The sequence below is a fragment of the Physella acuta genome, unplaced genomic scaffold, assembly GCF_028476545.2.
Source record: "Physella acuta isolate Inbredline_101_S28 unplaced genomic scaffold, ASM2847654v3 ptg000453l, whole genome shotgun sequence".
In the NCBI taxonomy this organism is placed as follows: domain Eukaryota; kingdom Metazoa; phylum Mollusca; class Gastropoda; family Physidae; genus Physella; species Physella acuta.
Genome location: NW_026731972.1, coordinates 307,347 through 327,367, shown reverse-complemented (window position 1 = coordinate 327,367; position 20,021 = coordinate 307,347). Strand labels below are relative to the sequence as shown.

Sequence of the window (20,021 nt, the reverse complement as noted above, 5' to 3'; positions counted from 1 at the left end):
TGGTGTGAGTAGACGGCCATTTTTGGTGTGACTAGACGGCCATATTTGGTGTGACTAGACGGCCATTTTTGGTGTGATTAGACGGCCATCTTTGGTGTAGGTTGGCGGCCATTATAGCCGGAGATCGGGGTTGGTGTGACTAGACGGCCACAATGGACGGCCATCCTCTCTGGTTTACTCGAGTAAGGACATTGCTCACGATCTGGCCAAAAGTCAGCGAGGCTTCATCAAAACATCCGAACAGGGGACCTAACAGCCTCGCTCCAGTAGCGCCACACAGGCCACTAGCGCTGACATCTCAGTACAGTGGACCTAACAGTGTTGGAGAATAAATTCTCTAGGCCACCAGTCCTTGAGGTAAAATATTGGGGAGGGTGGGGGGTAGATTATTTATGAAAGTTCCGGGGTTGAACGCACGACCAAGATTTGATGGCCGGAGAGAGTTTTCCATTTGCTGGGATTACTGTATGAAATATGGGTGCACGGCGTCAGCCAGGGGGATACAGCGAGGGTCAGATGAAGAGTCGTCGTCCCCTTACCCCCCCCCCCCCCCCGGCGTTCCCGACCTCACTAAATTAGAGCGTGCCGATGAAGTTGGGGGTCCATTTCTGCGAGGATGTGGTGTGCTGTGTTCGCCACACCATCCATACCTCTGTATATCCCTTCGTGTATCCGTCATTTCATTAATCCATCCATCCATCCATCCATTCGTCCGTCCGTCCATCCGTCCGTCCTTCCGTCCATCAATCCGTAAATCCGTCCACCCATGCGTCCATCCGACCATCCGACCCTCGAAACGTCAAACCATCAAACAATTGAACCATCCACTCATTCATCAAATTCAAGCTCAATTTTTAGGACCTATCTTCAAAATCAATCCTGCAACAGGGGTCGACGTGGTCGAGTCAGTAAAACTCATGGTTACTAAACCGAAAAGTCTCGAGTTCAAACCCTCTGGCTGATAAGGCTCGATCCCTTCCAACACTAAAAATTAAGAACGAAGAAAAAGAAACCTGCGACAAAAAAACATAAATATCGAATATAATATGGTTGTAAATAATGCCATTGTTTTTACATACGCAAGAATTTAATAGCACCGGTGAACAACAGATCAAGATTCCTAGATTTTCATTATTTAAAACAGTATGTTTCATAAACCGGGAATGATCTCCCCTAAACTTTCTCGAATATTCTTATATAACTTGGAATATAGACATGATTTTTTAATTACTTAAACTTTTAAAAATAGAATAGAATCTCATAGATAAAAGAATATTATTAGTACTTTTTAAATTTACATGCGTTTTTTGAGAAATCGGAAATAGCGTAAATTAGTACTCTCGGTAAACGGAAATTACTCAAAATTTTATAGAAGGTAGAGAATTAGATCTTTTACTTAGAAGTGACATTTCATTTATCTATCTGAAATAGTACTCAAGTTATAGGCTTTTGAAAATTCAAAGTAGAAAAAGTACCACTTCCGGTTATCGGAAATCGCTCAAAAGTTTATACGGATCTACGATTTTGATTAAATACTTATATATGAAATTTCATCAACCTATCTGTAACGGTACTCAAGTTATCGTGTTTACACACAGACAGACAGACACACACACAGACACACAGACATACGGACAAGATTGCAAAATTATGTTTTTCCGTATCATTGAGGTATAAAAATCAGAGATTTGTAAAAATCTCGATTTTTTTTTTGCACCATTACAAGACTTGCTCTATAGGCCTACTTCGTATATACGAGAAAGTAAAACTGAGCAAACAAACTATATTAATAAAAGTAATTAAAGTCGCCATGAATAAACCTACCAGTCGCCATGAATCCAGTCGCCTTGAATAAACCCACCATTCGCCATGAATAAATCAACCTGTCGCTATGAATAAAGTCGCCATGAATAAACCCACCATTCACCATGAATAAACCCACCAGTCGCCATGAATATACCCACCATTCGCCATGAATAAATCCACCTGTCGCTATGAATAAAGTCGCCATGAATAAACCCACCATTCACCATGAATAAACCCACCATTCGCCATGAATAACCCACATGAATAAACCCACCATTCGCCATGAATAAACCCACCATTCGCCATGAATAAACCCACCAATCCCCATGAATAAACCCACCAGTTTCCCGTCCCATCTATTCCAACGCTCACACAAGAAGCTCACACCAGCATTAACATAAAAACTATGTCCATTAAGCCCGCGCTAAAAGCATTTTGTCATTAACTGTAAATGAAACGAGACAGTATTGCCCTATTCCTAATGCAAAGCGGTCCATTTGTATTCCATCAACACAAGTTAAAAAGTAATTGGTCCTGAACCGTCCAGGTATTGCTGGGGTGACCGGTCGCTGGGACGGCTAGAGCTTTCATTAAATGTAAGTTTTCGGTTCTCTTCGTGATTGTGTGTACATTGTTTCGGTTTGTGTCGTTAACTCACGACAATCGTTGTTTTGTCGTCTCATGTGTGAGGCCCCCGGCGTTTGTTGACTGACGATTGCTCTGCGCCGGTGAGTTGTGTGGGTCGCGACCCCCCCACCCCCACCCCCCGGTCATGCGTTGTGTTGAGATGATACCTCCGCACGTTTTTAACAGGTAGATAGGTTTCTCTTTTGCAAGCGGATTAAAGAAAGTGATTTCATTTTGTATCTTGCTTCAAGCAGACAGGTTATATATAGTTCGTAACAGAAAACTTTAAAAATATTAATTGTGACTGGAGTAAGATGGAACGGCGTGGTCGAGTGTTAGACTGCTACCCTGCTAACCTGAAGGGATTGTAGGAAGTCCCTGTCCACTAAGCTCTAATGCGTCCTTTGTGCATGTTAGGGAATGTGAATGCGGCTGAGCATAATATCCCTTCATATTATGCCGAGGTCAAGAAACATGAACTCTACTTCATCTGCGCTATGGATCTTCTCGTCCGAAAGGGAACTTAGAAAAGACAACTTAAAATCTACTTCTGACAAAAAATAAACCGGGAGTGATCTCCCCTAAACTTTCTCGAATATTCTTATATAAAATAACAGGGGATGGGAACTCGGGCTATAGACATGATTTTTAATCCATTTTAAATACTTAAAGTTTTAAAAATAGAATAAAATCTCGTAGACAAATTAATTGCACACCAAGTGAACGCGAATAAAAAAGCGCATAATAGTGCGCAATATTATTAGTACTTTTAAAATTTACATTAGTTTTTTGAGAAATCGGAAGTAGCGTAAATAAGTACTTCCGGTCAACGAAAAATTCTCAAAATTTGACAGAAGGTAGAGAATTAGATCTTTCACTTACATATCAAATTTCATCTATCTATCTGAAATAGTACTCAAGTTATAGGCTTTTGAAAAATTCAAAGTAGAAAAAGTACCACTTCCGGTTATCCGAAATCGCTCAAAAGTTGATACGGATCTACGATTTTGATAAAATACTTGTATATGAAATTTCATCAACCTAGCTGTAACGGTACTCAAGTTATCGTGTTTACACACGGACACACACACACACACACACACACACACAGACACACAGACATACGGACAAGATTGCAAAATTGTGTTTTTCCGTATCAGTGAGATGTAAAACGTCGAGATTTGCAAAAATCTCGATTTTTTTTTTTGCACGATTACAAGACTTTCTCTATACTTCGTATATACGAGAAAGTAAAAAAAACACTTTTTGACGACTTGTTTTATTTTCCATTCGACTAAAATAAACCGGGAGTGATCTCCCCTAAACTTTCTCGAATATTCTTATATAAAATAACAGGGGATGGGAACTCGGGCTATAGACTTCTAGACATGATTTTTAATCCATTTTAAATACTTAAAGTTTTAAAAATAGAATAAAATCTCGTAGACAAATTAATTGCACACCAAGTGAACGCGAATAAAAAAGCGCATAATAGTGCGCAATATTATTAGTACTTTTAAAATTTACATTAGTTTTTTGAGAAATCGGAAGTAGCGTAAATAAGTACTTCCGGTCAACGAAAAATTCTCAAAATTTGACAGAAGGTAGAGAATTAGATCTTTTACTTACATGTGAAATTTCATTTATCTATCTGAAATAGTACTCAAGTTATAGGCTTTTGAAAAATTCAAAGTAGAAAAAGTACCACTTCCGGTTATCCGAAATCGCTCAAAAGTTGATACGGATCTACGATTTTGATAAAATACTTGTATATGAAATTTCATCAACCTAGCTGTAACGGTACTCAAGTTATCGTGTTTACACACGGACACACACACACACACACACACACACACACACACACAGACACACAGACATACGGACAAGATTGCAAAATTATGTTTTTCCGTATCAGTGAGATGTAAAACGTCGAGATTTGCAAAAATCTCGATTTTTTTTTTGTGCACGATTACAAGACTTTCTCTATACTTCGTATATACGAGAAAGTAAAAATGACGAATTCACTATATTATATATTGATGTACAAAGCGATTATCTAAGCTTTGATCAAATCTTTGATGTGACTGACTGTTAAATCTACCTTCATGTGAAGCTTGGTTATACTGTAAAATCTTACTTTTCGTGTCTGATTGTGTTAAATTAACCTTCATGTGAATCTTATGTTGAGTGTTAAATCTACCTTCATATGAAGCTTGGTTGTACTGTGAAATCTTACTTTCAGTTTTAAATCTACCTTCATGTGAAGCCTGGTTATACTGCTAATGTTACTTTCAGAAAGTAGCGGTTCCGACAAGTCTGTGAATGTTTGATCTCAGCCAGGTGCCAACATGGCTCGCACTTGCTGCGACCTGCGTCCTACTCTACGTCTACCTCATGTCCTCGACACACAACACCTTCAGGAAACTTGGCATCCCCGGCCCCCGCCCCCTGCCGGTGCTGGGAAACACCTTGTACACCTTCAGGCACGGCTTGTTTGACACGGTCATCAGAGGATACAGGCACTTCAAGAAACAAAAGGTCATTGTATCAAACTTAAATATTTTAAGAAATTAGACATTCGAATTCAGACTTTCGTTATATTATGAGTAATATACCATAATACTTTAAAGCTTATTAATGGCAGTAAGTCTACATTTTGTAGCTCTGAAATATCTCTATAAGATGATAAATTAATTGTGCTTCCTTTTTGTTTAGTGTTATGGAGTTTTTGAAGGCCGGACGCCAATCCTGACGGTCACCGACCTGGACATGCTACAGGAAATCATGGTAAAAAAATCTGGCCATTTCATCAACCGACGTCAGTATGCCAGTTTGAACCAGCCCCGCGTTGACAGCATCATGTTCAACGCTACGGGCGAGCAGTGGAAGCAGTACCGCTCCCTACTGAAGCCGGCTCTCAACCCCGCCCGTCTGAAGGCCGTCTGCCCCAGCACGCTTCACCTGCTGGAGAACGTCTGCAGCGTCTTCAAGGAAAAATCCTGTAACGGCGAGGACGTCGAGCTGTCGGAAGTTCTGGGCTGTTTTTGTATGGATCTCATCGCTCAGCTGGGTTTCGATCTCGAATGCGACTCGCTGAGAAACCCAAACCACGAATTTGTTCAAAAAGCTCGGCATATTCTCAACGAATTCGGTCCGCGAACTTTTATTTTTGAGTTTTTCGCGCCGTCAATTTTAAAGCGTGTCTTAGATTTTTTTGGAATACTTATCCTCCCCAAGAAAGATATCCTTTTTCTCCGAGATTTTACTCGGCGTGTTTTGGAGCTCAGGAAATCAAGAAAAAACAACCCCGCCGATTTCTTACAGTACATGATTGACAACAGTGAACTCAGCGACACAGCAAAAAGCAGCCGAAAATTTACTATAGAAGAAATGTATGGCTCGTCCTTGACGTTGATTTTGGCCGGGTACGACACGTCTGCGAAAGGTTTTTATCATGCTTTGTATTTACTTGCGATGAACCCGAAATGCTTCGCGCATGCGCAGAAGGAAGTGGATGAAGTTCTTCAAGGCGAGGCTCCCAACACATCCAACATCCAAGGACTTCACTACCTGGATATGTGCATCAAGGAAAGCAACCGGCTTTATCCACTGGGATATTTTGTGGAGCGAAGATGCAACAAGGAGACGACTATCCACGGATTACGGATACCAGCCGGGATGGTTATCCGTATCCCGACCGCCGGGATCCACCGTGACCCGGAGATTTACCCCGACCCAGATACGTACGAGCCTGAGAGATTTACTCCAGGTCAGACTGGGGCCAGACACCCCATGGCGTACATCCCGTTTGGTGCTGGACCGAGGTCATGCTTTGGTGAGCCGCTGGCACTGATGGTCATCAGGATGGGGATGGCTAAAATTCTACAAGTGGGTCAATTCTTTCTAGAGCCAAATGTTTTATATATAGGCTTATAAATATTTACTACATTAGAGTAAGCTATATCTACACAAACACACACACACACACATATATATATATATATATATATATATATATATATATATATATATATATATATATATATATATATATATATATATATATATATATATATTTATATATATATATATATATATATATATATATATATATATATATATATATATATATATATATATATATATATATATATATGTATATATGTGCATGGAAATAGAATTAAATCAATAAATATTGTTTCGTATAATTTGGTATTGTTATTTTTAATTTTCAGGAGTTCAACATCCGGTCATGTGATAAATCCGTGTATCCAATCAGATTGAAGCCCATGGATGACATCATAGCAGACCACGGGTTTTGGGTGAATGTCACACCCAGAAAGTTGGACAACCACAAAAGTTGTAATTGATATCAATCGGCGGGTTGCTGGGGTTGCTCAAGCAAAGCGTCACGCATGGCAGCTGACGTGGACACGTTCGATTGGTCACGTCCGTCATGAAGCATGATAGACGAGAATTTAAAGTTGTTTTAAGTTTTCATTACATGACGTCTCCATCAGCTTAATCCAAATCTGTTTCCCCAACACCAGCCGTTATTTTATTTGTTGCACGATCAAGTTGTCAAAATTCTGCTTGAAGTCAAGACCTCGTTCTAAATTATGAAATCTGGCATTAATAAAAAAAAACGTAAAGAAGTGGTGGTTTTTTTGTGGTGTAATGGTGGTAAAATGGAGCCGCGTGAAATTAGTGAAAGTCTTTCTTGTTTTCTACCACGCCCCGCCACGTCGGTTAAACCTTGATACGTCACGCTTCGCTGCATGCAATCGTATTATCCTTACACCAAAAATATAATAAAAAATTGAATTATTTTTTTCTTTGAGATATTTTTTACGCTAATTAAGATAACTTAATAAATGAATGATTAGTGGCCAGGATTCCATCTGTTTGACAGGCCAGCTAGCGTTGTGCTGTCGAATTGTAAAGAAACCGAAAGAAAGACCGAAATGGGGCCTCTAGAGACTTGCCTATACACTGGAAGCAAGTGCTACATAGAGACTTGGACGCCGCTGTAAAGTGTTTACCATGCCTGGCCAGTTACCGCCCTTTACCCGCCTATCAGAAGCGGTTTCTAAACCTTTAGGAAAACGAAGTCTTTCAGAAGCCGCCAAAAAAAATCGATTTGCTTTTTTGAGTTACTGTGTCGCCTGCATAATTTTCTCTGTTCGTCGGGAAAAGGCAGTTTTGTAATTGTATGTGTGAAGGCGCTATCAATCATAGAGGTCATGGATTGCTACATGATCAATCAATGGCAAACGAATGCTTAATTAACGTCTTAAATAAGCGACTAATATAAGTACACAGTCAATAGCACACGAATGCTTAATTACACTTCAACTATATATATGCTTCTTTTTTATGTATGGAATAAATAGCTGGTAAATGCTTAAATGGAGTAGAAAAATAAGTCGTTATTATGTACAGGTTAAATGCAGATCCCTGCCAAGAAAGTATTAATGTATAGGGACATTTTCTTATCGAAGCGAGAGTGTTTATTAAATGAATTGTATATGGGAAAATGAAATGAACATCTGAACGAAATCTCATGGTGATTATTTGTGGTCCTGGATTTTACAAGAAAACATCTGGTTGTTGGCTGAATTAGGGGTTGTTCATTTGATACTCCTAAAATATGAGGGGTGTTTCCTGTGAGGTTTGGGGGTGGGGGGGGGGGGGTGTTGATATGTCACCCCTAACATCTGAGAGACCAAAAGAATGCTTCAGTAAAGTAAGTAGTAAAGTGACCAAGCTGGTCATGTGGGTATCTGTGTGGTTGTGACGTCATATGGCCAGTGTTGATCGCACTTGACATCATTTACGTAGATTTTGCCGACAAATTCTTTTACAATCATACCTAAAGAATTTATAGATTCTTTTATGTTCTTATTTTTGCTGCATTTTAAGATTTTTATTTTATTTTCAAGATTTATTTTAAAATTGAATACATCTTTCATATTCTTTTTTTTTAGAATCATTATAGTATGTTGACATATAGACCTGCATTCTAAAAATCATTTTATACCGTATTTATTTTTCTATCAGAAATCCACAGGACTAAAATCTTTGCTTATAACCAGCTGGCTGCAATAAATGCCAGTTATCTGCCCCTTGATAGATCTTGTAATGGAGTGGTCTAGTGGTAAAGCGCATGCCTATTAACCAGAAATCTTGAGTTTGGATTCTGTACTGGAGGCCACAAAATATCCCAAGTTCAATAATGGAGATTAAAGACAGAGCATAGAAGTGACCATACTAGCTCTATCTTATCTGCCGTCCCAAATGGTAACCTTGTTTACTTTTACTATCGCCAGTTGTTTGTGAACACAGCTCATAAGGCTGACTGAGTGATCGGGATTGGTTGATTATCTCCCCTTATGTTATTGAAACTAATAATCTTCTAATATCTAATTAAATATCTAATTAGATTAAAAATTATATACTTTTGCGTTTTAATTGAAGATGCACTTATCTAAAAGTTTGAATGAAGTAGTTTCATTAAAAAATGTGTCCAAAATTAATTAAGAGAATATTTGGCCACAAACCCCCCCACACACACATAGACGAGTTTAGTTTTGTTTACATTATGTACAAGAAGTTCTGTGTGTCGTCTGTTCAGTTGTCTCTAGACTAGTTTTCATCCGCTAGTACGGGCGATTTGACGTCATTATTTCATTATTATTTTAGTAAGCTTTTATGCTTGTGCAGGGAAAAGGTGTTAAAATAATTTTGATAAATATTAATTACTTGTAAAATTTTAAAAAATTTTTTACAAGTAGTAATATATTTTCTTTTAAAAAATACACATTACAATTATATACAAATATCTCTCTGTCATTTAAAAATTAGCACAAATAAATGAAAAATATTCATATATTTATTCCTTTGAAATTGATATCATAATTATTTCAACCCAATTTAAAACGAAAATTTAAATGAAGTTTGAGGTAAGACCTAGGACAACATGCACAGTGAACCGGAGCTATGAAAAGTTTTAACTAACCTTTCGAGTAATAAAAAAAAATTCAATTACATCTAAAAGCTGTTACAAAACGCCAACTCACAAAAAAGCTGCAGAGATTTAAACAAAAAATTAAAAAACTGTAAAAAGATTTTTGTTAGAAAAAAAAACGGAGGAAACCTGAACAAAAACAAAGCCGCTTCGACATTTCATTAAAAACTCCAGGCTATAAAAAGATTTGGCCCTAACTTTTGGCTTCTTGTCAGCGTTTGATTTAGATGGCAGTTACAACGTGTGTGTTTTGTTAGTGCCCAGAATGTTATTTCAAAGATTTGGCGTGGTCGCCCACCAGTGAATGCTATTGACACGAGCAATCGGTGGTTATTATGGCAACTTGGCCCGCATTACTGCTATCCAGAGTTTCCAGGGGCTCGGTAGAAAATTAAACCGGAGGGCTAATCTTCGGTTTAGGCAAGCCAATGCGGAATGATCTTTTTACATACACAATACTCCAGACTAATGACGTCAAGGATTTTCTACTGCTAGATACGGACTATGGTTAGTGGGGAACAGTGGCGTTGTCAGGATTTTCGCTATAGGGAGGGGGTTTGAATTCTAATTGTTTTATTGTTTTTCCGTATATATATATATATATATATATATATATATATATATATATATATATATATATATATATATATATATATATATAAGCGACATAAGCGCTCAGTCGCTAATAGCAGTACTGTAGAATGATACTGTTGTCATTTAGGGGTTGCAGAAAGATGGGGGTTCTGATCCCCCATAACACCCCCTAGCTACGCCAATGTAAGTGAACATTGGTGGTAGATCGGAGGGGGCGGGGGGGGGGGATAATATTGCAAAGAATGGGGCGCAAGTGGTGAAACAAGTAGCGGGTAGGTCTGTTGTTAGGGACAGGGGTAGGGGTGGGTGATCGGTCGGTGAGAGGGATTTAAAGATTTCGTTGTTTTAGTAGCACTGGCGTCTTAAAGAGGCGTGGGATTAACGCGGATTATCGGCTCTTACCGCAGACGATACGAGGCTCATTATAACAAGCGACGTTGTCGGATGTTTTTAGCCAATAGATAAGCCAAGTAGTATTATTAAAACCTGGTGAAATTATTGCCAATTATACCGAGAATTCGCATTCAATTTTCTCTTTAAAATTTAATTATTTTTTCTTGCACTAACCAACAGCCTTGCTGTGAACTTCAAACAAAGTCACGCGCTAAGCGTCTTTGTCAAGTCATTAATATATTTCCGGAAACAGGTCAATTTTGTGTAATTATAGCAACGCAAATATTTGGCTACATATTTTACGTGTTTTTGGCCACGAGTGTAGAAAAATCTGGCCACGAGCCATTATATAAAACTACAATTTTGTTTCGCTTTCAAGCATTGTTTTTTTAATCTGCAGGGCGGGGCTAGATGAATTGTTCTTATCAAAACAACGATTGCTGACACAACTATATTCTGACACTGTGATCCTAATCTGGTTATTGGGTTTTCCCCATTATTGATTTTTTTGTGCAGTTCATTTGTGTTTAGAGATCATCTAGTTCGCTTCCTGCGTTGTCAAGAAGCCAACTTCTTGGCTAGACAAAGACAAGCGCTGCTAACATTTGGGATAGGTTTGGTTTAAGCAGGTTATAAATCTAAAATGTGGGATCGAGTACCAGTGACACCGACATTTTGACAGATTTATTTATTTGCAAATTTTATACAAAACGACTAACTCGTACATCACTGACTAACTGATTCAACAAATATTAGTGGTGTCACTGACAAACGGATCATGTGACAGGTGTCACTGACAAACTGGTAATGTGACATGTGTCACTGACAAAATGATCACGTATAATAATTATAACTGATAAACTGATCACGTTAGAATAAATAGTCCTCATTATTATCTTTTCCGTTTGTGCCAAAGAGGGAACATTAGTCAGCACTATGCAGAGCCTGGAGGGAACATTAGTCAACATTATGCCCAGCCTGGAGGGAACATTAGTCAACACTATACCCATCTGAGAGGGAACATTAGTCAACACTATGCCCAACAAGGAGGGAACATTAGTCAACACTATGCCCAACAAGGAGGGAACATTAGTCAACACTATGCCCAGCCGGGAGGGAACATTAGTCAACACTATGCCCAGTCTGGAGGGAACATTAGTCAACACTATGCCCAGCTGAGAGGGAACATTAGTCAACACTATGCCCAGCCGAAAGGGAACATTAGTCAACACTATGCCCAGCCAGGAGGGAACATTAGTCAACACTATGCCCAGCTGAAAGGGAACATTAGTCAACACTATGCCCAGCTGAAAGGGAACATTAGTCAACACTATGCCCAGCTGAAAGGGAACATTAGTCAACACTATGCCCAGCTGAAAGGGAACATTAGTCAACACTATGCCCAGCTGAAAGGGAACATTAGTCAACACTATGCCCAGCTGAAAGGGAACATTAGTCAACACTATGCCCAGCCAGGAGGGAACATTAGTCGACACTATGCCCAGCCAGGAGGGAACATTAGTCAACATTATGCCCAGCCAGGAGGGAACATTAGTCAACACTATGCCCAGCTGAAAGGGAACATTAGTCAACACTATGCCCAGCGGAGAGGGAACATTAGTCAACACTATGCCCAGCCAGGAGGGAACATTAGTCAACTCTATACCCAGCCGCCTTTGTTTCCCTAACGTGAGTTAGGTATCCACCGAAACTGAGTGGTATCAGGATGTTTTACTGATTTGAACCCGGATCCGAACTTGAGACTTTCTAGTTAGCAGTCTAGTGCTCTACCCGTAGAGTCCTGATATTGTCAAATAAATGTCTGGTTTTTGTTCGTGTAAGTCTTGAAGTCTCGAGTTCGGTTCCCGGGCTCGAGTTTGTAGCACGCCACTGAGTCCAACCAGCTCTCTTGAGTGCCTGGTCCACGTTAATATACATGTACATGGCCAATGAAGCAGATAAACTCTACTTCATCTGCCCCATGAGTCTTGGGCATGAACGGGAAAAGATTTTAATGATAGAAGAGCGCATAGCTATCAATTTGGCAAGAAAAAAAACCTAATATCACAAAACACATTAATTCGTTGAAAAATAAACGAAAACCAGCGTACACTTTATACAACAAAAACGTTTTAATATACAAAGGTCATGACCCACGAAATGTGATCGATTAATATTGCATCCGGGCATCTTGGCGCCCCAGTCGTAGAATGTTTACATGAGCCGATAGACTGGTTTTACTGTATAACTTCTAAAAGATCAAACACACCGCTAAAAACACAGCAATCAAACTCTCCTACCCTAGCTCATCCTTGAGATTTTTTACACAACAATGGTGCGACATTTAATGGTCCTTGTAGCTTATAAACACCGTTTTAACACTGAGGTTATATGGGTCTATCTGGGGCCATCATCACCCGGAGTCAGAGATGATGTAGGGCTGTGTTATCAGCATTCTCTTACACACAATCGCTAAAGCATGACAATAAACGTATCAGCGTCGTATCGTTACCACATTTCGTTCCTACGAGTTTCCTCTTGATCTATATAGAATGTCAGCGTTGCGCTGTTTGCGCTATCTTGCGCCGCGCTGCGGGAACTGACCTTTCTGTTGGCGCGGCCCAGGATTTGACTCCCCTGTTTACGGTGTTCCGTTTAACCGGAATATCAGCGTCTACTTCCGCTCTGCAATGCCGGAGTGGAGAAGTGGTTGGCATTTTCTCTGTTTATTGCTGGGAGAATTGGGAATACGAAGATGATTACCTGAAAATTTTAGCGGCGTCGTTTGGAACCTTCGGGATGGCAACTATGGAAAGGTTTGCTGTTGGGGTGGGAAACAATTGGATTGTTTTCTGTTTTCCAAAGCTATCTCCGGGAGAGTAAAGACGGCAATAGACAGAGTTGACAAGAAGATTCTTGCCATATGGTGCGGCTTTTGTCCCAGCGTTGTTGTCAGGATCATCAGGTTTTTGTTGTATCCCTGAAGTGTTGGCATGTCACGTGGTGAGGTTCGGCTATTTTTATCCACGGAGGAATGGTAAGGTCAAGGTCGAGTGAAGAGAGTAGACACGTGCGTGGGAGATTGGTGTGGGGGGGGGGGGGTAGGTGAGGACAGGGCCACACAGAAATGCTGGGCCCCGGCGGGCTTCAAACTATGACAAATTTTATGGCGCCTAGAAGATTGTAACACAAGAAGAAACAAAGATCTTATACAAGTTCAACTCCCCCCCCCCTCCCCATTTTTTCCACCGGATGCTGAATTAACTTTGGTTGCTATTGTTGATTTTTTTTTCAGATTTATGAACGATACTTGAAATCGATTTTTACTTTAGTAAAAACCCTACTAAAATCTAAGAGCATCCGAAATTTAACTGCTGTTTTTCATCGGCATCGTTTTCCAAACATGGGTCCATCAATCGATACACTCAAGGACGAGTATCGATATTTCTTACGGCGCTCTTCACTAGAGGATTTATTTTTAGCTGTAAACTTAAAGCAAGAGGAGAAATTAGCTTACAGGCCCATCATTACCTCTGTCAACGGCGTTGTTCGTCATGTAACTGTCCACTGTCATTTACGACTTTCGATAAACAAGGTCGAAAATTATATAAAAAAAAGTGAGTTTACTGAACGTGTTAAAATATGCGTTTACTAAACGTGTCAAAATTATGTTTACTAAACCTGTTGAAATATTCGTTTACTAAACGTGTTTAAATTAGGGGCGGAACTACCATACCGCCAGACCCCGAAATGGGGGGGAGGGGGTGGGGGGCAGGACGTTTTTTCATGTTTTTCGTGCATCTTGAAAGTGGTTTTGTAAAAAAAAAAACAGGTCTACTATAGCAGAGATTGTTGCGTAGAAAAATATTTTAAAATCTACAAGAGCTATAGTTTGAAAGGTAGGTAAACATTCACACTACCTCCATGACTTACTGCCCTTCTTTAAAATAGGGATGCCCACGAAGCTCATTTAAATAGTTTTGTACTATGTATATTAAAAAGCAATTGATTCTTTGAATTGTTACTTAAATAAGACGTACTATACAATAGTATAGCTATAAAGATCAATGTTTTCAAAATTGATATTATAAAAGCCAAAAATGAAAAAAATAAACATAACGCGGGAAACCATTTACAAATCAAGCTAACGTCTTTATATATTTTTGACCAGCATGCTTTGAAACATTTGGGATGCAGCATAAGTTTCGACTAAAATTGTTCTGATTTGTTCACTCAGAATGGTTATATATTGCAATGAAGTAGACTAAATTACTCAGTTAGGATATGTATTATATATATATATATATATATATATATATATATATATATATATATATATATATATATATATATATATATATATATATAGGGTGCCCTAATTTTTTCTTTGCGGGGGAGCCTTTTTTTCTAGTTCCGCCACTGGTTTAAATATGTGTTTACTTAACATATTAAAATATGTGTTTGCTGAAAACTTCTAAAAAGTTGTTTACTAAACACGCAATATATGTATTTTCTAAATATATGAAAAACATGTGTTTACTATGAAACATATGTAAAACATGAGTTGAGCTGATAGATATGAGATATGTGTATGGTGATCACGGAGAGGATTCATTTAACGGCGCGCCAAATGAAACGTTAGAAAATATCAGAAACGTACCGTAAGACTTCTAAAATTCCAATCAAATCTAACTAGATCTGATATTACTTGAACCGCTCTGACGTCACATGCTGGACCTCACTGAAATATTGGGACCACGGGCAGAAAGCTGGATCATGCTGTTACTTCAATTTCTGTGGGTTATTTACGGGTTAGGGAGAGGGGAGGTTGTTGAGATATGCATGTGTATAAATGCATAAAACATAAACGCGCGCGATATCCATATCTATTACAATCTACACAAACTAACATGGAAGCGGTGTTCATGAGATAAACCACCCCGGTATAATTGCTTTCTGTCACAGCAGTTCATCATTGCTTCCATCTGTAGATGGAGCTTTCGAATATGCCGGATAAAAAATCCGGGGCTAAAAAGTTTCAGTTCACCGGCGATATGGAAACATGGCGTTCCCGCATGGGAATACGGTGGTTAAAAACCCGTGGAGAAAGATGACAATTCTGACGCGGTTAATTTTGATGAATGGCCAGGAGAAAATAATTTAAGGGGATCAATCTGTGTTGTCACCGGCTCCACTGCAGAACGTGGTGTCTTGTTTTTAGACTGCTAAAGACTAAATCAGTGCTAAAAAGTGGAGTATTTATAAAACGTTGTTAGAGCAAAAATAAAAATTGGGTGTTGTAATGTGTTAGTCATGTTGATAATTTCAAACATTGACGTAGACAAAATGGCGCAGCTTTGTGGAGGGGAGATAATTTCTTCCAGCTCATCCTGTGCTGTGGAGATGAGAGAGAGGGGATGAGGGAGTCTGAGCACATCCATCATCCGAGACCGGAGCGTGAGATTCTTACGCGCCAGTGGCCTCACAACGACCGCGGATATTAGATTCCTTCCGCGAATCATTTTCCTCAATATTGGGATGGCTTCTAGCTCGCCTCAATCGCTCCTCTGTAGCCGCGAACCGAAGGAGAATATAATAAAAACAAAATGAATGCAGGATCTTACGCCCTTACACGTTTCTTTTATAGCGGCTTCACGGGCAAGGTTTGGTCGGGTTTGATTTATTTCACATAAAGACGTTGAAACGAGGGACCATCAATATACAACCAGGGACGGTCCTCTATTGTTGAACGTGTTAGAAGGCAAAGCTTTGATACATAAAACAGAAAATATATCAATATCTAAATGCGTGTGTTGCTGGGGGGAATGAATACATCCAATATGGGCCAGTGGAAATGATGCGTGTTTTTCTTGATACATATGTCCACATTATTTCATATTTGTACATGTTCTCGCCAGAGATGCTTCGAAACCTATGAAGGCCTTTGACGTGAACAAAAAAAAAAGTTTCACCGGAAATTAAAGTAAAAAAATCCAATAAAATATGTTTTGTGTATTAGAGTGACTTCCCTTTGTTGTATGTTTATGTAACAGTGGCTTGTAGGTTGGTGACCTACGTGTAATCGACTTGTTTGTTTGATTTGCCGGGTCGTCTGCTTGTGTCACGTGTCCTAACAAACAGCGCGTGCCGGAAGTCGGCGCTTCTTCGCGCGATGTAATCGTCGAATTTGTAAAGAAAACAAAAAATGGCGAAAGCGAGGCTGTGTGAAAGCAGTAAGGTGCCGGTCCGGAAGAATCTGTCCAAGACACACGAGCAGCACCAGATGGTTCTAGACAAGGGATTGGTTGGGGGTGGGGGGATTCCCTGGGTAGGGTGGCAGGGTAAGGTCATGGGCGGGTTAACTCGACATACTTACACCACGGACATCATATACATATGCGACATACATACATACACCACGGACATCATATACATATAGTAAAGACATACATAACACATACACAATCGACATAAACTACAGACATACATAACATATATATACCACAGACATACATAACAGAAAACAACAGATACACAATAGACATACGCAACAGAAATACACATGAGACTTACATAAACAAAGCTACATCACATAAAACATAAAGACATTCACGACAGATCATACACAACAAACAGAAACAGCAGACATACAAACCAAGGTAATCACAGAAAACATAAGAGAGTATCGCAAATATTATATTTCTATTTTAAAAGTGTTGCTATAAGCATATACCTTATTTCATTATTGAAGAATCACAATATTAATTTTTTTTAGTAAAGTATTAATATACCAGAACAAATATTTCCTCTAAAATAGAGTGTCTGTATTTACATTTTCGTTAAGAAAGAGCGTGTATCTTAAAACTTTAATTAAACCTGTGTGGCTATCTCTATATTTGTTTTAAGAAAGTGTGACTACCCTACTACTTTCGATAAGAACGTGTGGCACATTATACTTTCATTAAGAAAGCCTCCCCCCCCCCACATATTTTGTATGCTGCGACACACCAGAAGGATATTGGAACTGGGTAAAGATGTCGGCCGCCAGACAAAAGAAACAAGCACCTAGACCCTCCAGAGTCTCTGGTCATTTGTCACGCTCAAGGCTCTTCAGTCCACTAATAGAATTCCAGCTCGTATTTAGGACCAAACCTTTACAGCCAGTCTCCGTAGGTTGGGGGAGGGGGGAATGGTCCTCGATGATGGCCAGAAATTGGGGAATTATTCCCCTAAATTGGGGAATTATTCCCCTAAATTGTCGCTAATACGACGGCTGGGTCGTCAAAACAATGGCGACCTAATACGATTGTGGTGGCCGCATTTGTAAGCCCTCATCAATTACTGTTTATCACTGGCGAGTGGGTTCAGGAGCTCGTTAATATAGTAAACTGGTGGAGGTGTCAGCTTAAAGGACAGGAAGTTCTCGAGGGGGGGGGGGTGGTTGGTAGGGGCCCGGGGGTCAGGTAGTTCTTTATTTAAGACAAATCTGCGAGACCAGCCATTGTTTAAGTGGAAGACATCGGGTCAAGTTGGTAGATCAATCAGCCCAATACATTAGCAAACACTCAATACATCGGAACACTCAATACACAGGAGCACTCAATACACAGGAACACTCAGCTAGTCCAGTAGAATGCAATCTGTGAGTCTGGTATACAAAACATGAGCTTGTGTATGTCAACTATTTTTTTAAAACTCTGTATATGTTTGATGGCATGAGGGCAGTTAAAAGTAAACCTCCCCTTCTGAACCTGAAGTTCTATGGGGCAAGTGAAGTAGAGTTCACCTGTTTCTGTGACCTCGGCATATGAAGGGATATTGTGGTTAGCACTTTGCCCAGCCGCGTTTACTTTCCTTAACGTGTGTTAGGTACCCATCAGAGCTGGGTGGACTCAGGGACGTTTTACTGACTTGAGACGTTCGGGTTAGCAGTCTAGCTCTCTACTACTACACCACTCCGTCCCCATGAGGACATTGACCCAGGACAGAATAATAAAATGTGATAATTCTAGCTTGAAAGTACGAAATACAAATTTTAATCTGGTATCAATAGGAAGTTTAATTAAGCAAGAAAATATGTTGGCGTTGTTTATTAAAAAAAATATGTAGGCCTATATCAATTTTGAAACATACATTCGTGGGTAACAGAACACAATGAGGCTAGGATATTCATTAACTCATATTTTGTTCAGTTTTTACAATCCGCTCCTTTGTGTTCTACATTTTTAGACTCTGTGGATTTGGTGGGATATAAAATGTCTGGGCGTTAGCTTAGGTGCAGAGGACGGAGGAACTAAATTAAATTATTTATGAAAGAGTTTGTTGGTCCGACTGATATATACATTTATAACGAGAACTGCGGGTGATAGAGTCGTCTTCGACCTAGTTTAGTCACGTGATCAGACTGTCAATATCGACCTAATTTAGTCATTTCAATATCGACCTAATTTAGTCATATGATCAGACTGTCTATATCGACCTAATTTAGTCATTTCAATATCGACCTAATTTAGTCATGTGGTCAGACTGTCAATATCGACCTAATTTAGTCATTTCAATATCGACCTAATTTAGTCATGTGATCAGACTGTCAATATCGACCTAATTTAGTCACGTGATCAGACTGTCAATATCGACCTAATTTAGTCATGTCAATATCGACCTAATTTAGTCACGTGATTATAAGCAGCTAACCTGCTGTCAATATCGATTAAACTTTACGAGCAGACGTGTAATCAGCCGACATTAACAGGTGAAGATATTAGATCAGTTTTTGTAACAACAAAAACGGCTTAGCACCTATTCAAGTGCGTCGAAATGTTGGATCGGTTGTTCACTGCGCATTGGATTTAACACGGTCAGCAACACACGGTGCCCCGGCAAATTTAATTAAATAACACTCACTTTTATCTTGGGTATTAATTTTTGTAATAATTCGATGGGTTGGGCATGCGCGATATTGCAGGACCGCGGCATAATGAAGATAAAATGAACACGTCATAATTCCCCCCTCAATCCTAGTTCAACACCTGCTAAATGCGAACACAGAGTTTTTTCCCTTCATAAACTCGCTCCGCCTATCGGGTCGATTGTCTCCCTTTGATTGTCTCAAGTTTATTAAACAGGCCAACAAAGGCGAGACAAGGTGTCGGATCTTGATTTATCTAGAAATAATTAATTGTCCTCCGGTGTTATTAGCACTCATCGGAAATTATATTAAAATAGCTCCGGTTTCATTTATCATTCTGAAAAGAAAAATGTGATCATAACATTTGCAAGGAGGGTTCCTGCGTGGTCTGTGTGTTTTTTTTGTCTTTATTTCTTTAATATAAAATCCTATCTTTTGTTGTTCCTACATTCGGAACTTCCCGTGATTAATTACGACGACTTGTGGGAATCCCCGAATTCGCGTTAAGCGCGCACAACTGCATCACCTCGGCCACCGGCGCGGGATGATTTGTCGCTATCAAATTTTCCGGGTTGAATACGGCAGAAATTAGAACAATTATCACGATGCTCATTAGTATTAAATATAGTGAATGTTATTCCGTTGTTGGATTGTGAATATGGGAGG

At 39.4% G+C, this 20,021-nt stretch overlaps 1 protein-coding gene across 1 annotated transcript; it reads left to right on the top strand.

Moving 5' to 3' along the window:
- Positions 1–2,355: 2,355 nt before the first annotated feature.
- Positions 2,356–7,063, top strand: LOC131943346 (cytochrome P450 3A41). The gene is made up of 4 exons (XM_059303416.1): positions 2,356–2,402; positions 4,729–4,971; positions 5,149–6,321; positions 6,669–7,063. The coding sequence occupies exons 2-4, from the start codon at positions 4,756–4,758 to the stop codon at positions 6,801–6,803; spliced, it is 1,524 nt and encodes a 507-aa protein (XP_059159399.1). The 5' UTR covers positions 2,356–2,402; positions 4,729–4,755; the 3' UTR covers positions 6,804–7,063.
- The last annotated feature ends 12,958 nt before the right edge of the window (positions 7,064–20,021 follow it).